Below are 14,350 nucleotides of genomic sequence, written 5' to 3'. Positions count from 1 at the left end.
ACTTGGACTCAAGTAGACAAACACATACATACAACCTCATCAGTGGGAGAAGATTTTGTGGAATCTTGGCAGGGTCTCCGCAGCCTCTCTGGCTCCTTTTCTCTCCACTGATTCATCCCAGACCATGACATCTCCCCAAGCCTGTAAGGTCAGACGCTGAGCACATGTCAGCCCTGTGCCATTATTAAAAGCCAACAATGTAGTCCTGCTGCCTTTAGGAAATCACTATTGATGCTGCCCTTTTACTGTATATTGTCAGTTTTGCACTACCTTTCATAATGTTATTTTTAAAAATATTTGGTAGAATAGTCTGGCTGTCCTCATATCCTGAAAGATATTTCTAGTGGCATTCAGGTTCACAATGTTGTTCACTTGTCCATCAAATTCTGAATCACTCATCTCTTGAGTTGCAGTTGCAATTGAGTGAGAGATATCTCCTCAGTCTCCTTTCTACCCAAAGTAAAGACCAGTATAGTCTTTAACTCAGTGCCTACAGGTATCCTGGTTAAGATGTTGAAGAAGGAGAAAAAAAGGGCCCAAGATGCTGCTGCACAGCTCGCTAACATCACCAATGGAAAGGGCCTGGCCTGCCAGAGTGCCCCGAGTTTGAGGGAGGGAAGCAAGGACACCATCTCTGCTGACCATGGAGGACAAGCAATACAATACATGAAAAAAGGTACTTTAAGATGCTTAATTCCCTTTTTGCACACAGCTGTCTACACTCTAAAGTAAAGACAAATTGGGGTCAAAATTGGATGGTGACATAGTTTGGAGATGTGGTGTTGCTGTTTAGATCTTCATGGCTCTATTATTCAAAACCTTTCCAGACAGCATTTTAACCTAACCTAGCAATTTATGGCCACGTAACAAGGCTGTTGCATTAGAAGGTTGGTTCACCCAAATCATGAGAAACATGTTTTCTCAGTTACATCTACTGGTATCTATCCTTGTAGATGGTTTTGGTTTCATTTGCCCACGTTTTGAAATATTTACCCTTGCATGTTTAATTTCTAAATGTGATTTTTCAGCACTGTGAGCTCCTCAATGGAAATCCTAGTCCGCTATATCAGGGTGGTGGCAGAAATCTTAGAAACAGATATCCCAAAACCAAAACAATCTGCGTGGCTAGATACCATGTTTTATTCATTATTTTTTAATAATTTCGGCAAACCAACCCTTTAAGAATGCACTATTTAAGCAGCATGGTGGCTCAGTGGGTTTCAGACGGTTTCATTTTGTTTCATCCCATCCCAAAACACATACAGGTACATAAGTTAATATTCCTGTCATTGCTTTTGACCAAGACCGTGGCCTAAGAAAAGGAGATGGTCCTCTGCACTGCGCTGTTGCTGCTCAATGCTACTAAATAGCAAAAACGGTCAAATGCATCCCATTAATAAAGTATTTTATAAATTGAATAAAATTTTCACAGATGTAGACTCCATTAAACCTGATAGTCAGTCTCTCTGAGCTGGAAGAGGCAATGAATTTGTGATAAATTAGGCAATAAGAGTACAGACAGGTGATCTCCCTCCATTGGAATGTGGGTAGCTCGTTGTGGTCATGCTGATTTTCAGTGTGCCTGTTGAGGTTTCCTTTGGGGCATGACAAATCCTTGATTTCTGGATTTTACAGCATAGTGAAGAGCCTGACATCCCAGAGCTCCCTACGCTGCCTTATTTCTAAACAATGTCATCAGTGGGATTGCATTTATTTAGGAGTTTCCTTTTAGAGGTCACTGAAGTGGCCCAGCATAGTTGTGTCCGCAAAGCAACATTAGACAGTACAGTATATTAAACCTGTAATTTGTTGCTGATGAGTTTAAAACCTATAATACTTACTGGAACATGAAGCAGAGACCAAGGGCCAAGAATGTTTCAATGTAAACACAAGAGACACTATTCAGACCTGACCGGGATAACAAACCTGGATCCACTACATTTGAGAAAATGTCAGTTCCTCTTAGAGGCAGCATGTCCATGTCAAACCCAAAATGATCTGCCAAACAACTTACTTTTTATATTCTTTTTTTATAATACAAGAATCTATCTCATATAAGGAAACATGCTGGAGGATATTTACAATGTTTTTGTTGGCAAATATATCCATGGAAATCTGGCAAACACGATTTAATTGAATAGAAGCCTGTTTTATGTAGTTCCAGTATCTGGCAGATCTCTCCTGAATTTAGTGTCATCACAGTGTTGCAGTTTATCAGGTTATCTCCCTGTAGTTTTGCTGTGCCATGTCTCTTCTAAAAGTTTAGATTATAATGTCAAAGAGAAAGTATAATGAAGACCCAGAGATAGCAAAGCAAGTAGCAGAGACTTCAGACTGTATATTTTTACATTGTCAGTGTTGTTTGAACCTTTTTAGACGTGAACTTAATTTAGATATAACAGGAATGTGGAGGTTGCTGAAAGTCAAGTCAATCAAGCTTTGAGATACTCTCCCCAGCCAGCGGCAACATTTATTCGGCTTTTCCTGTTTAATTTTGTTTAAGTGGAGCCTTAAGTGTGATGATAAACCTGAGCTCTTATAACGAGCTCGGCCATAGCCATCGGGCACAGGAGTATGCGCCAGCAACTCATCAAACTGAGCCTGCGCTCCTGTCTGTGCTAACCACAGCTCCCTCATCCTCCTCGAAATTTTTGTGTAATGGTGCCCAGTGCGGTAATAAGGCCAGCAAAGGGGTAATTGCAAACAGGGTCTCTGAAAGAAGAGCCTATTAAAAGAAAACAAACATATGTTTGAACTCAGTCCAGCCAGAATTAGTAAGCAAATCAATCATTAAGGGAAGGGACAATGAAGAGCACCATGATGGATGGCTATAGAGCAGTGGTTTATGAAATCACTGATAAATGATGTGCCATATACAGTATAATAGTCTCTTAGATGGTATGTGATCTAAAATGGAACAAGCATGATCATTTTGGTCGTCTCACCAGAGTATTTTGTTTTCACCTGGCCCCTACAAGCCTTTTTCTGATTTCATGAGACTTCATGACTTCCATGGAATCCACTTCCATTTGATGACCTTTGGCAGTGAGGCATCTGTTGCTCTCCAACCACATACAACAAAAGCTCAGATGCTCATTATCACTATTTGATAAAGCTGTCTTTATGTTTTTATATTTTGCAGCTGTGCACAGATACATTCCTTGCTTGTAAATATTAATTTAATACATCACATGACTACTTTATTATGATCTACTGTGTGTGTGCTTAATGTTTACAGCACATTTAGTGTTCAGATTATTACAGTCATCATCTTGTGGCCTTCATCACCAGAGACATAAATACTCACAGTGTTTGTTGAGTTGATCAGATTACTTGAAGGCACTCTACATGTAAATAATCCAGCTGTTTCATAATCAAATAAGATCATAAGAAGGTCAGTCTTGTCAGATTCACAAACACAAGTCTTTGTGAAGAATCTTCTGGGCTCTTACCATAATAATTGAGTCTGTGCACAAATCTCGCACAAAGTTACTTTTGGCAACAACACTCAAAAAGTAAGCAATACTGCCCTCAAATGACATTTTCATGGCTGTTCCTTCTCATATTGAGTATGTAATGGCATACAAAAGACAGTTAATCAGGTGGAAAATGGCTCTTTAGATGATCTTGACATTGGGATGATGACTGCGAAGTCTACATCACAGACCCTGTAAGTACACCCACTCAGCCAAGGAATCCTTACTTACCATTCATTATTTAATTTATCACAACAGCATGTGCAGTGGGATCCACTGACCTACAGCATATATAATTCCAATATATGTCATGTTGTAAATCTCAGAACTCCATTTTCTTCACAAAAGCCATCAAATCACTGGCTGTCACATTGGTATGAAATCTTTATTTTCTCAGGATTTTTTCAGGAATCACCACTTAAGCCAAAAGTAGCAGGCAAAGACACATGCTCCAACTACATGTCTGTGAAATTAGAAGGTTTGTCAACTGTTCTATGCCACATGCATTTTGGGACAATCTCAGAGAATATGGATTATTATTTGGGATATTTGATAGTTGGTCCAGTGGAGTTATATCATATTGAATTTTTCTGTGACCTTAATCCAAACAGGGTCAAATATTCCTCCAGATTATCTTCTCATTTAGTCGTCAGAGAATTCAAAGACCTTTTGTTGTATAGACATATGGGAGTATATTGATCCTTAAAGAATGAATCAAGCAAGGAAGCTGATATCTATTTAGAAAACTGCTAATAATTTGAGAATACAACTGTATAAAGTAGCCTAAAGAAATTATATTTTAAGAATAACTTACTTTTTAAGTTGGTCAAATGAAAAGAAATGAACCAATCCTCTGTTTGTGGAGGGTCTTAAATGATGTATTTGTGGTAGCATTGGGTGGAACTTGCCTGAAAGAGATGTTCAGGGTCTAAAGTTAAGGTATTAAAATTATAAGGACACAACTGAAAATTATTAGGCTGATACTGTCATAGTGACATCAGTTTGCTTTTCTGTGTTTTAACTTATAACCAAACCAAAGTTTGAACAAAACCTTACAGTAGTTTCAAAATCAATGGCAGAAATGTTTGGATGAATGGATCCTTCTGCCAATATACCACTTTCACACATCCTGACTCACATTGACCCACAGAGTGAATGAAACATTAAAATGTGGTGCCTCACATTTGCCTTCTTCAGTTTTTCAACTCAGTCTCTTTTCTTTTCCCACATACAAAAAATATAAAGCAAACAATTCAGCATTGTAGTTATGTTGTTTGTGTTAAGGATGCTTGTAAAGATGAGTGCTACATGGGAAATTTCCCAAAACTGACATTGACAAACAGTAAGTAGTTATGACTGGACTGGATTTCGTTGCTAGGTCATACAATAAGTGCCTGAGAAAAATGCAAGATAATCAACTTCACTAATTCCGACGTTACATCACTCTTAAAACCAGACTATAGGTACTTTTTCCAACAATATTGGTCCTGTATTTTATTGTCCATGTTGTTTTGGAGAAGTTGCTACCTTCTAAAACATTCCCAGATACAGCGGTCCCTTGCTAGCAGTTACATGTCCACTCTGGAATGTTCATCCACTTTTCTCACACTTCATGAGAAATTTCTTTCTTTTTCCGCTCTGTTTGCAACCAACGCTGTGAGCAGAACAAGCGTCCAACTACATCAGCTGTTAACCAGCAGGGAGAGCTTGATGTTGTCCAGAGAGGCGCTGAACTGTGGGAAGCACACGCTTTTAAGAACACATTGAGCAGTTCCAGGAGGATCAGAGAAGACACCTCTCACACTTTAACATCTCCGACTTTCACTACGTGGAATCCTGGAGCACACCTGGTGTCAGGGATTCTATCAAAGCACCATTTTATACTGCAGTGTCTAATGTTTTTGCAAGAGGACATAACATTCTTTTACATACCAGATTTCTTTTATATACACTAAATGTGCAAACTATTAGGAATACACGATTGACACGGTTGTTTTATACAATGCACTGCATGATATATCACATATTTCACATCTGGAGCGCCTATTTTCCGTGACCTACTTGGAGACTCATAACCAAACTATATGCGCATTAGATCATTGTTCTTTACTCTGTCCTAATTCAAAACAAATGCACTACACTTATCCTTTCCGCATGCTCAATGGGTCACTGGATGTTTATGTATGTTTTAATTTGGATTTTATCTGAGAGTTTGGGTGCTGCAGCCAACAGTCTCTATGGTTACAGTGAGGGTAATTGCTGTCCCCTGAAGATTAACTGTAAATGTAATGATGATGACCTTTCCATGGGAACCATTCATGCTGATTGAATGGCATATAATCGACTCTACTCTTTCCAGAATACATCCTTCTCTACTGGGCTCTTAGCTTTGCCAGCAGAGTATAACATGGACATTAAGTTTTTTTTCTTTCTGATGATGACCACTTTGTCTGTGGAAGCAGTCTGTGCATATTACAAGATTGTTATTTCCTCAAATAACTAGGTTTCTACTATGTGCGTTCTGAAATGGAAACTGGACTACTTCACATCTGTGAGTTTTCTGGTTAATTTATTGTCTTCTCTCATAGGTACAGATGTACAGTGTCTTCTTCCTGTGCGCTCAGGATTCTTTTTATAGTGTAAAATGATGGCTAATGGTTGGACAAGGTGTTCCTGTTGTAATTCAGGCTGGTGATGACTTGTATTAAGCATACGAGGACTGAAAGGAGACTTGAGACGTCAAGACTCTTACTGTAAATCCTGCTAGCATGTAATGAGACGCTGATGATTCTACCAGGCCATCCAGACATTTCTGTGATCTAAGCAGAAGAATAAGACAATAAGGACATCTCAAAAGGGTCGAATACTACTGTAGAAACACACAATGTACCCAGAAATATGGCCCTTTTTCTATCAAGTAAACAAGCTCTAACTCCTTCTGCAAACAGTTAACAGTGGGTGACAGACATTTTTCTACTCCTAATAAATTGATGGAACAGTACAGTCATACTTCACGTTGCTGGTATTTCATTTCGAAAATTTGTTGAAACACAACACATTCCTCCCCTGTAGAACTTCTGTGGTTTGTCAGCACTTGCGGCACGGAAAAGAAGAATTAGGAAAGTTGGCCTAAGGTCCACGTGATCTCATTACCCCACAAATTATGTTAGTACAACATAATATGATGTCATATCACTCTTAGATATTCCTGGAATGTTGCTTTTTACAAGAGTCGAACGGAGTGCATTTCCCTCAAGAAACCCTCAAACTGATTTGTTGAGGTTGGCTCTTGCAACATATGCCTGTGAGATGCCTGCTGGTTTCAATCAGGATGTTCCAAAAATAAAGAAACAAAATTCCTCACTGTCCTACAATTAATCTCACGTGAGTTACTGTCCTGTGTATGTCTTTGGTTAGAACAGCTTTGTCACAAGAGTCCACACATTTTAACAAGGATGGAATTTATTGGAAGTCATTGTGAAGCTTTGGGTTTTCCATGGAACAGGAAATCTTGCAAAATAATGTTGCTCTGTATTTTATTATAAGATTAGGTAATACACAGTCCAGTGCAGTTGTGCATACAAGGAAAAAATGTTGGTTTACTGAAAACACAAAACTTGTTTTCTCTGTTATCTATACAATTACTTCACTGGAAATGTAATTTGTCAGGATGACAAAGAGCTTTGACATCTGCAAGAGCTTCCTTTCATGCATGTTTTTCAGTCTGGAAAGTAAGAAACAACAACACAGACTGATTGTGCTACATGCAGCAGTTCTGAATAATTACCTGCTAGCATGATTCAGTGTCTATACTTTTTGTGTATTCAGTCTTTACAGGCCCTGGTGTTGTGCTTGCTAGCTCACTGTAATGATGAGACACATAATGCATACACCATCATTATTAAAATGATTAAAAACCCCTGTGCTTTTCTTGCTATGACAGCTTAAAAAGTATGATGTGAAAAAGGTCTATACTATTTTTCAATTCAGCAGCATAGGAAGTCATTGTTCTTACAATAATTTCCTGCCAATAGACTTATTGAAGCTACCTCTCTATAGTAGAGGAGCACAGCGTTGCCTTCCGCAGTTGACATAATGTCTTCCCTTTTCCTTCCCTTTTCACACATTGTGTATGTTCACTCATTGGCAGATGTTGTAATGTTCACAGGTAAAACAAAAGACTAATCAGTGTGAACCTTTGTGCTTTTCTTTGTGAGAGTATTTGAAGCAGATGTATAAATAAAAATGATCATCAAACTATATTACAAGCCCATAAAAGCAGTCAGCAGGATGTTATGTACAAAATTATGTAGTTTCCTTACATGTGGCAAGTTGCCAAAGTTGGAGGGGGGGGATTATCCGCCATGTAACGCTGACATGTTCAGAATTGCTGTTTATATTTGTGTTTATGTGCTCTGAATGGCAGGCTAATAGTCCTTCAGTTTTGTAATTAGAAAAAGGCAGGAGGTCAACAATATCAGTGGGGCTCTAGCTTGCATCTGGCTGCCAGATTGGAGATGGGTACCTGTGGATGTGGGAAAGTGGTACTGCTCAGGTCTCAGTGAGACTGTTCAAATCTGCACAGCAGGACCTGACACAATTTTCCCTAGTGAGTAGATTTATTTCAGTAGCATGGCACGCATGCATCTTGTGCGGATGATAGTCTGTATGGTAGATTTGATTTAGCAAATGTTTTCATCATGGACGTGGTGATATGTACAGTGGTGCGGTGGTACTCACAGGGTTTTCACTTTCCTCTCAGGTCCACAGCTTTCTATGGGAAAGCAAGAGGCCTTTGAGACCTTCATCAGGGACCATGAGGACCATCTGACCATAGAAGAAAACAAGAGCCTCCTAAAACAGAGGTAGTGACCTGAAGGTTGTTGAATAGATAATGGAGATGATAAACTCACATTCTTTTTTTGCCCATAATTCAATCTTGTTTACATCTGGTGTTTATTTTTAGCAGTCACTCAGTGTTATTCCGTCATAAATCACAGAGGAAGCATGTGAGTGGTTGTTTAAAAACCTCTTACAGATCACACACAAACATATGTGCACTGCACTTGCGTGCACTCATACTGTATATACAGCAATACAGCATCCCTGTTTGTTGGCAAGCACCATCAAACCTTGATTTTTCTATCCCATCATCTGTTGTACGTCAGAAAAACTGCCTTTCATCAAATACATTTTTGTACTACAATGTTTTTTCTATGATACAGATGATTAATTTAAAAACAAATGGACATAAAGCACAACTGCGTGGTATCTTATCCATTAAGAACTACTTACAGTAGGCCGTGGTTCATTTTCATTTGTATTAAAAGCACCTGCAGGAGCTGCTAGGTTTAATAAATGTATTGGTTTTGTCTGGAATCAGAAAAACTTTCAAAAAACTTTGGCAACCTACCGTGTATCTAGTAAATGGTTGCTGCCAACAGAGATATGGTGTGTAATACATCTTTTTACACAATATTTCATTTCAGAATCATGAAAAATAAAAAATATCTTCTGAATCAGATATGCATAGTGTTATTTTACCACCATCAGTCTTTTTTTTTTTTTTTTGCTTTAACAGCTGATTAATGTCTATATCCTTTTAAACAGGTCAGCTGAGGCCAGAAGACTTGGGGAGCAACTGCATGAAGCCAGAAACAAAATCAGTAAGTTGTTTCAACAGATGGGAGCTGCCTCCCTGAAATTACATTACATTTAGGGGCTGTTAAAATGTTAAATTCTACATTTCATTGTCATCATTATCCTAATAGCAAACAAAGACTGTGGCGCAAGCCCTGAGGAAGCCTGATAATTTACCCTTCTGTTAATGTTCCCCAAGTCCCAAAAGACACCAGCCTACCTGCCTGGAAAACATTAATGAACAGATCACTGTCGGGGTTCCGTTTCCCCGGAGTGTAGAAATGTCGTTCAGCACATTCCTGATATTTTCCAGGACCGAGAGGCGTTCTGATTTCCACCCACCTAGTCTTCCAACCTGTGCTTTTTACTAGCCTGTCTCAGGCTGTTTTATGACGACGCTGTAAGAACACCCCTGTGTTCTTCTGGGTAATGTCCCTGACAGGTAGCCTTACTGTGCCAAAATGAGGCCTGGCATAAACCCGCTTCAGTCAGTGCTGAATATTACAAAGTTTACCTCCGAGAAATCCACCACATCTTTTGTCTGTTGTTTCTCTGGTGTTCATACATGCATGTAATACTGTGTGTCAGTGCTTTGACACCATGGTTAGTCAGTTGGCATGTTTATTGCTTATTTGATTATTTAGTAAAATGTGAAAGATAAATGAGTGCACTTTGATTTGACTTTAAACAATAATGTATCATGATAAATTGTCACCAATACGGCACCACATATAGATGATTTCACTGTACTTAAGTAAATTTTCCAGCGAACTCAAAGTGGCTAAAAATGTGTTATTAGGTCTCGATCTGGTTTGCATTTACTATTGCAAGCTACGTTTATTAATTTCCCTGGACTGTGTGTGTTTGTGGCTCATTTCACATGCCGCTGAAATGGATAGGTTTGCCTCACACCAGTGCCTGGCATCATTTCTGCCTCACATCACGCCTGGTGGTTTGGTAGCTTTCGGCTGTTACCCTCACACATGCCAGCATACACTTATCACCCTTGGAACTTGAATTTTGTTTCAGCATTAAGTCCGTGAGGTGCTGACACAGCCGTATGTCAGACATGTCATGCATCACACAGGAATCATCCGTGACAGCATCTAGAATTTTAACTCTTCAAATGTGTTCTGCTGGCATCATCACTGTTTGCGTAGAGAGTGAAGAAGCTGGTTTTAACTAAATTAACATAGTTTTTTGATGTTATATGTGCACTTACATTTTGAAGAGATTTAGCATCCACATTCTTCAACGTATTCAAATTTGGAAAAATACCCAGAGAACATCTTGATGCTGTCAAATATTATTACATTGTTAGATGCATGGAGCTGCATTCTTCCAAGATGAGAGACAGTGTTTTTAGTGGAAGGTGGTTGCCTCTTCTGGCTGGAAAGTGATGCCATAATATTTAGCTCAGTGTGTTTCCTTGCCATCTTGGAAGCCCTGCTTGGAAACTTTACACTACCTGTGTCTCATGGTTAGTGTAGAACATGGAAACAGCTAGCATAATATAGACAAAAGCTTTGTGCTGCTTTTTCTGATGAATGTACCCAGCGTGAGGGTCAGTAGCAGGGGAGAAAGGGAGAGGCGGCAGCCCGTGGAGACATTGGTGTCTAAACAGTTCCCTGGTTTACAGTATTGTTCTTGGCCACCACATACGGCCTTGGAATCCAATCCCACCGGAGCAGCGTATACGTTCCGAGCCCTTAGGTCCAAAAAGTGCAAGGATATATATTTATTCAGAGGGATCAGCGATGCACATCTTCTACAGCATGAAAGGTGTATGGCAGCTGGAAATGAGTAGGATCTCTTGATTTCTCTGCCAGATGTGAGGGGATTTATGCAGTACGGTCCAAGATGGAGCATCTGGTATCTGCTTTGGTATCCCACTTTCATCCTCTGCTCACCTTTGCTGTATTGACCCAAAGATTGAAGGTTTTTGATACAAATTGCAAGTAAAGTCTGTTGTAGGAGGCTTAAATGTATGTAGTTACTTAGATTGTTCCAAAGAGATATAGAAGGAGTATTGCAGGAATAACACAACGATTCTTTTTAACCGTTGCCCACTAGATTTTATGACTGTTGCTATCATTTACTTATTATCAGCTGCTAAGTTATGGCCTTAGACAACACTGTCTTCAAACACAGCTGTCCAATAAAAATACAGAATGTGTATCAACAGCCTTTATATGTTTCCTTTAATATATTTTTGATACACAGTTCTTTTAGTGGTAGTTCATTAGTCGGATAATATTTGAGCACTTGAATATATTTGCCCAGGATTTCCATATGACTTTGTGGACTGACTTAATGACTCATTCATTCCTCATATACACTCGAACCGACACCCTCTCAGATATTGAGAAGCTGGATAGCATGTATGCTCCTTGGATCCTGATCTCACTGTGGTATTTGTGCGGCATATCACATTTAACCTCCAGGCCACAAAAATCACCAAATATTTATTAAGGCTTGTAGCTTGAAACCGGTCCTTTACGACGACGGCATGTCTCCCGACAAAGTGGGGGGAAACCCTGCATGGTTTTTGAAGAGGTTGTGGTGTTGAGCCCACAGTCTTGTCCTGGAAGGGGGACAGGAGGACTGAAGTGTATTGCAGTGAGCACACACCGCACACCACTATTACTTGACACGTGTGCAAATTCATCTTTTATGGAATTTTTCTTGTCAGTGACGGTCAGGAATACTGTTAAAATTGCTTCAACAGGCTCTCCAAACCAAACACTCTGTAATGTTCGACTCTTCAATCATTACTGACATATCTATATTTTCTAGTAGTATGGCCAACACACCCAATTTAAGATCACTTGAGCAGAATTATCGCAAAACAGAGTGCATCTACATCGTTATCTAGGACCGTTACAGTACATCACTTAGTCATAAAGTACATCCATTTATCGCACCATGACCCTGACAAATATAGATAGCCACCATGTGTAACTGCCTGGCCTTGGGGTTTTAAAAAGCTTCAGTACACGCCATGACTGATGGAAACCACACGCGTAGGGCCGGCCCCATGTGCTCTTCATGTTGCCGTTTTCACCCTGTCAACATGGCACACTTCTGGCATAAATATTTCTTAATCCTTTTATGTTCTTATGAAAGAAGGAGACTATACATCAGTGAGTTGCGGGTCATGTCTGAGAGAGTTGTGTCTGTTAGAGAAGACACGGGCGTCCCACCTGACCACAATGTGAAGCCACAGGGCGTCTCAGCTCATCTACATTCTCAGCTACACTAACTACTGACTTAGTATGAAAACACTGCGAGGGATTCTCGAACTCCCTCTCATTCCCAAAAGGCATTAGGAAAAACTCTGTCATCATGGTTACAATATGTCCCTGCGTGTCATTTGTAACGTTGCACATCATCCATTCATGTTTCCACTGTCTAGCATAACCCCAAACAGTGGTCTATTTTAAAAAAAAAAAAAAAAGTGCACTGAGAAATGAGCTGTTCTGTGTGTTGCATGGGCAGTTTGCAAACAGTTTTAAAGCATCCCTCAGTGGAACGCTGAGGGCTGATATAAAGGTCTGTAATCATAACGTTGTTACACTTTGTTAATCCCTGGATCTCTATAATGGATTCAGCTTTACTCAGGGTCACATCGACAGGACACTTATATGTTCTCAGTGTCTTCATCTTTTCTTCGACAAAGCGATTGCTCTAATCCAACTGTTTTACGGCACCTTGAGAGGTGTTGTATGAAAAGGTAGCACCGACCCCCCCACCCCCCCACCAACCACAGCCCCCACCCACTCCACACACACAGCCCATATTCTGTGAAGCGATACTTCATCTGGATTTCTCATTTTTGGTTTTTGGAGCTCAGCTTTTAGATTGGCGGCAGGATCGTATTACAGAAAGAGCACAGTCTACATGTGTATGAGACCTGAGGGACTGTAATGGAAACTCGCCACAGAAGATACTGCCATTCAATGTCTCTTTTATCTTTCACTCTTCCTCTATGGTCGCTTACTTGACTCGCTATCTGACATTTTAGCCGGTTCTTTTGATGTGACCCTGTAATTGTCTCCTTTTGTTTGCTTATAGTAAAAGTATCCCTGAATGTTCGCATACAACCTAGTGCGGTCATTTACTGTAGACAGAAAATGACCTCAAAATATTACATCCACAATATGTTTTAGTCCATTAACTTTACAGTTGTCCTTTGCCGCTGAAGCATTGCTTCACAAATTCAATATCTTCAATAGGGCAATTAACTACTTCAATTAGGGGAAGAGAGACAGAGAAAACAGAAGAGCAGACACAAATTACTTACCCATATGTTAACCCGGTGTTACTGCCACAAGAGAGGCAGTGACCCAAAAAGCCTCCCTCTTGGTGCTTCCTGGCTCACTCGAGTCACAAGAGTTCATTCTGAGGACTGTGGAAGGAAGTGTGTAATTCAGCAGTATTGTCCTGTTTTGCAATATTCTGTAAAGAATGAAAAGTTCATCTGTGCAAGAACACGGACTTTCACCCTTTACGTAATCTGATGGCAATTTAACATTATGTCTGAATAGGCACCCAAGTCACTTTTACATAAAATTCACAACAGCAATCTTTCAAAGTCAGACGAGTAACATTTCTAACACAGCACAAGTCTGAATTGAATGCTGTCAAATTAATAAAAAGACCACAACAGCAAAACAATGTTTCACCTCCTAAGATCACTGTAATAAACATATTATCTCTATCTTCATCTCTTATGCACAGAGATATATTTAATAAACCATAAAACACAGTGAAAGAGACAATTTTAAGTTGCTGAGCTTCTCGTGTCACATCAGTCTATAAGAACTTTTTTTTCCACTGGCAGTGTGACCAGGATGAACAGGATAAAGAAATTAAAAAAAAAACAAAAAACCTCATGGAACCACAGTAACAATCTGACCAGCACTATCTCCCTATGTTTTCAATTCACATTCATGCCAACTGCAGGGATGAAGGCATGAATATCCAGCTTAACACTGTTCATACAGCGGGTGAGCAAATAGGAATTTTTTCCATAAATGTCCTATCGTGTCTGAATAAAGCTGTAGAGACATTAACATAATGTACCTACAGTGTGAATGACAAAAACCCATCACTTTAACAGATGGATGAAGCCAGCAGTGTTCAATATTCAATGTCTGAAAAGAGATTTTAAATCAAATAATTAACAATTTGTTTGTGTAAAGACAAAATACGTGTTAAACATCCCTTATGTA

The 14,350-nt window shown here is 39.5% G+C and overlaps 1 protein-coding gene across 1 annotated transcript in view; it reads left to right on the top strand.

The window, feature by feature from the left end:
- Positions 1-14,350, top strand: part of kif6 (kinesin family member 6) — a 67,162-nt gene that overhangs the window by 44,661 nt on the left and 8,151 nt on the right. Inside the window, exons 13-15 of the mRNA XM_044374982.1 lie at positions 497-676; positions 8,239-8,341; positions 9,087-9,142. Of these exons, the coding sequence (XP_044230917.1) occupies positions 497-676; positions 8,239-8,341; positions 9,087-9,142 (339 nt within the window). The remainder of the gene's footprint in view (positions 1-496; positions 677-8,238; positions 8,342-9,086; positions 9,143-14,350) is intronic.

The sequence above is a fragment of the Thunnus albacares genome, chromosome 15, assembly GCF_914725855.1.
Source record: "Thunnus albacares chromosome 15, fThuAlb1.1, whole genome shotgun sequence".
NCBI lineage: Eukaryota > Metazoa > Chordata > Actinopteri > Scombriformes > Scombridae > Thunnus > Thunnus albacares.
This window is presented reverse-complemented; position numbering and strand designations above follow the sequence as displayed.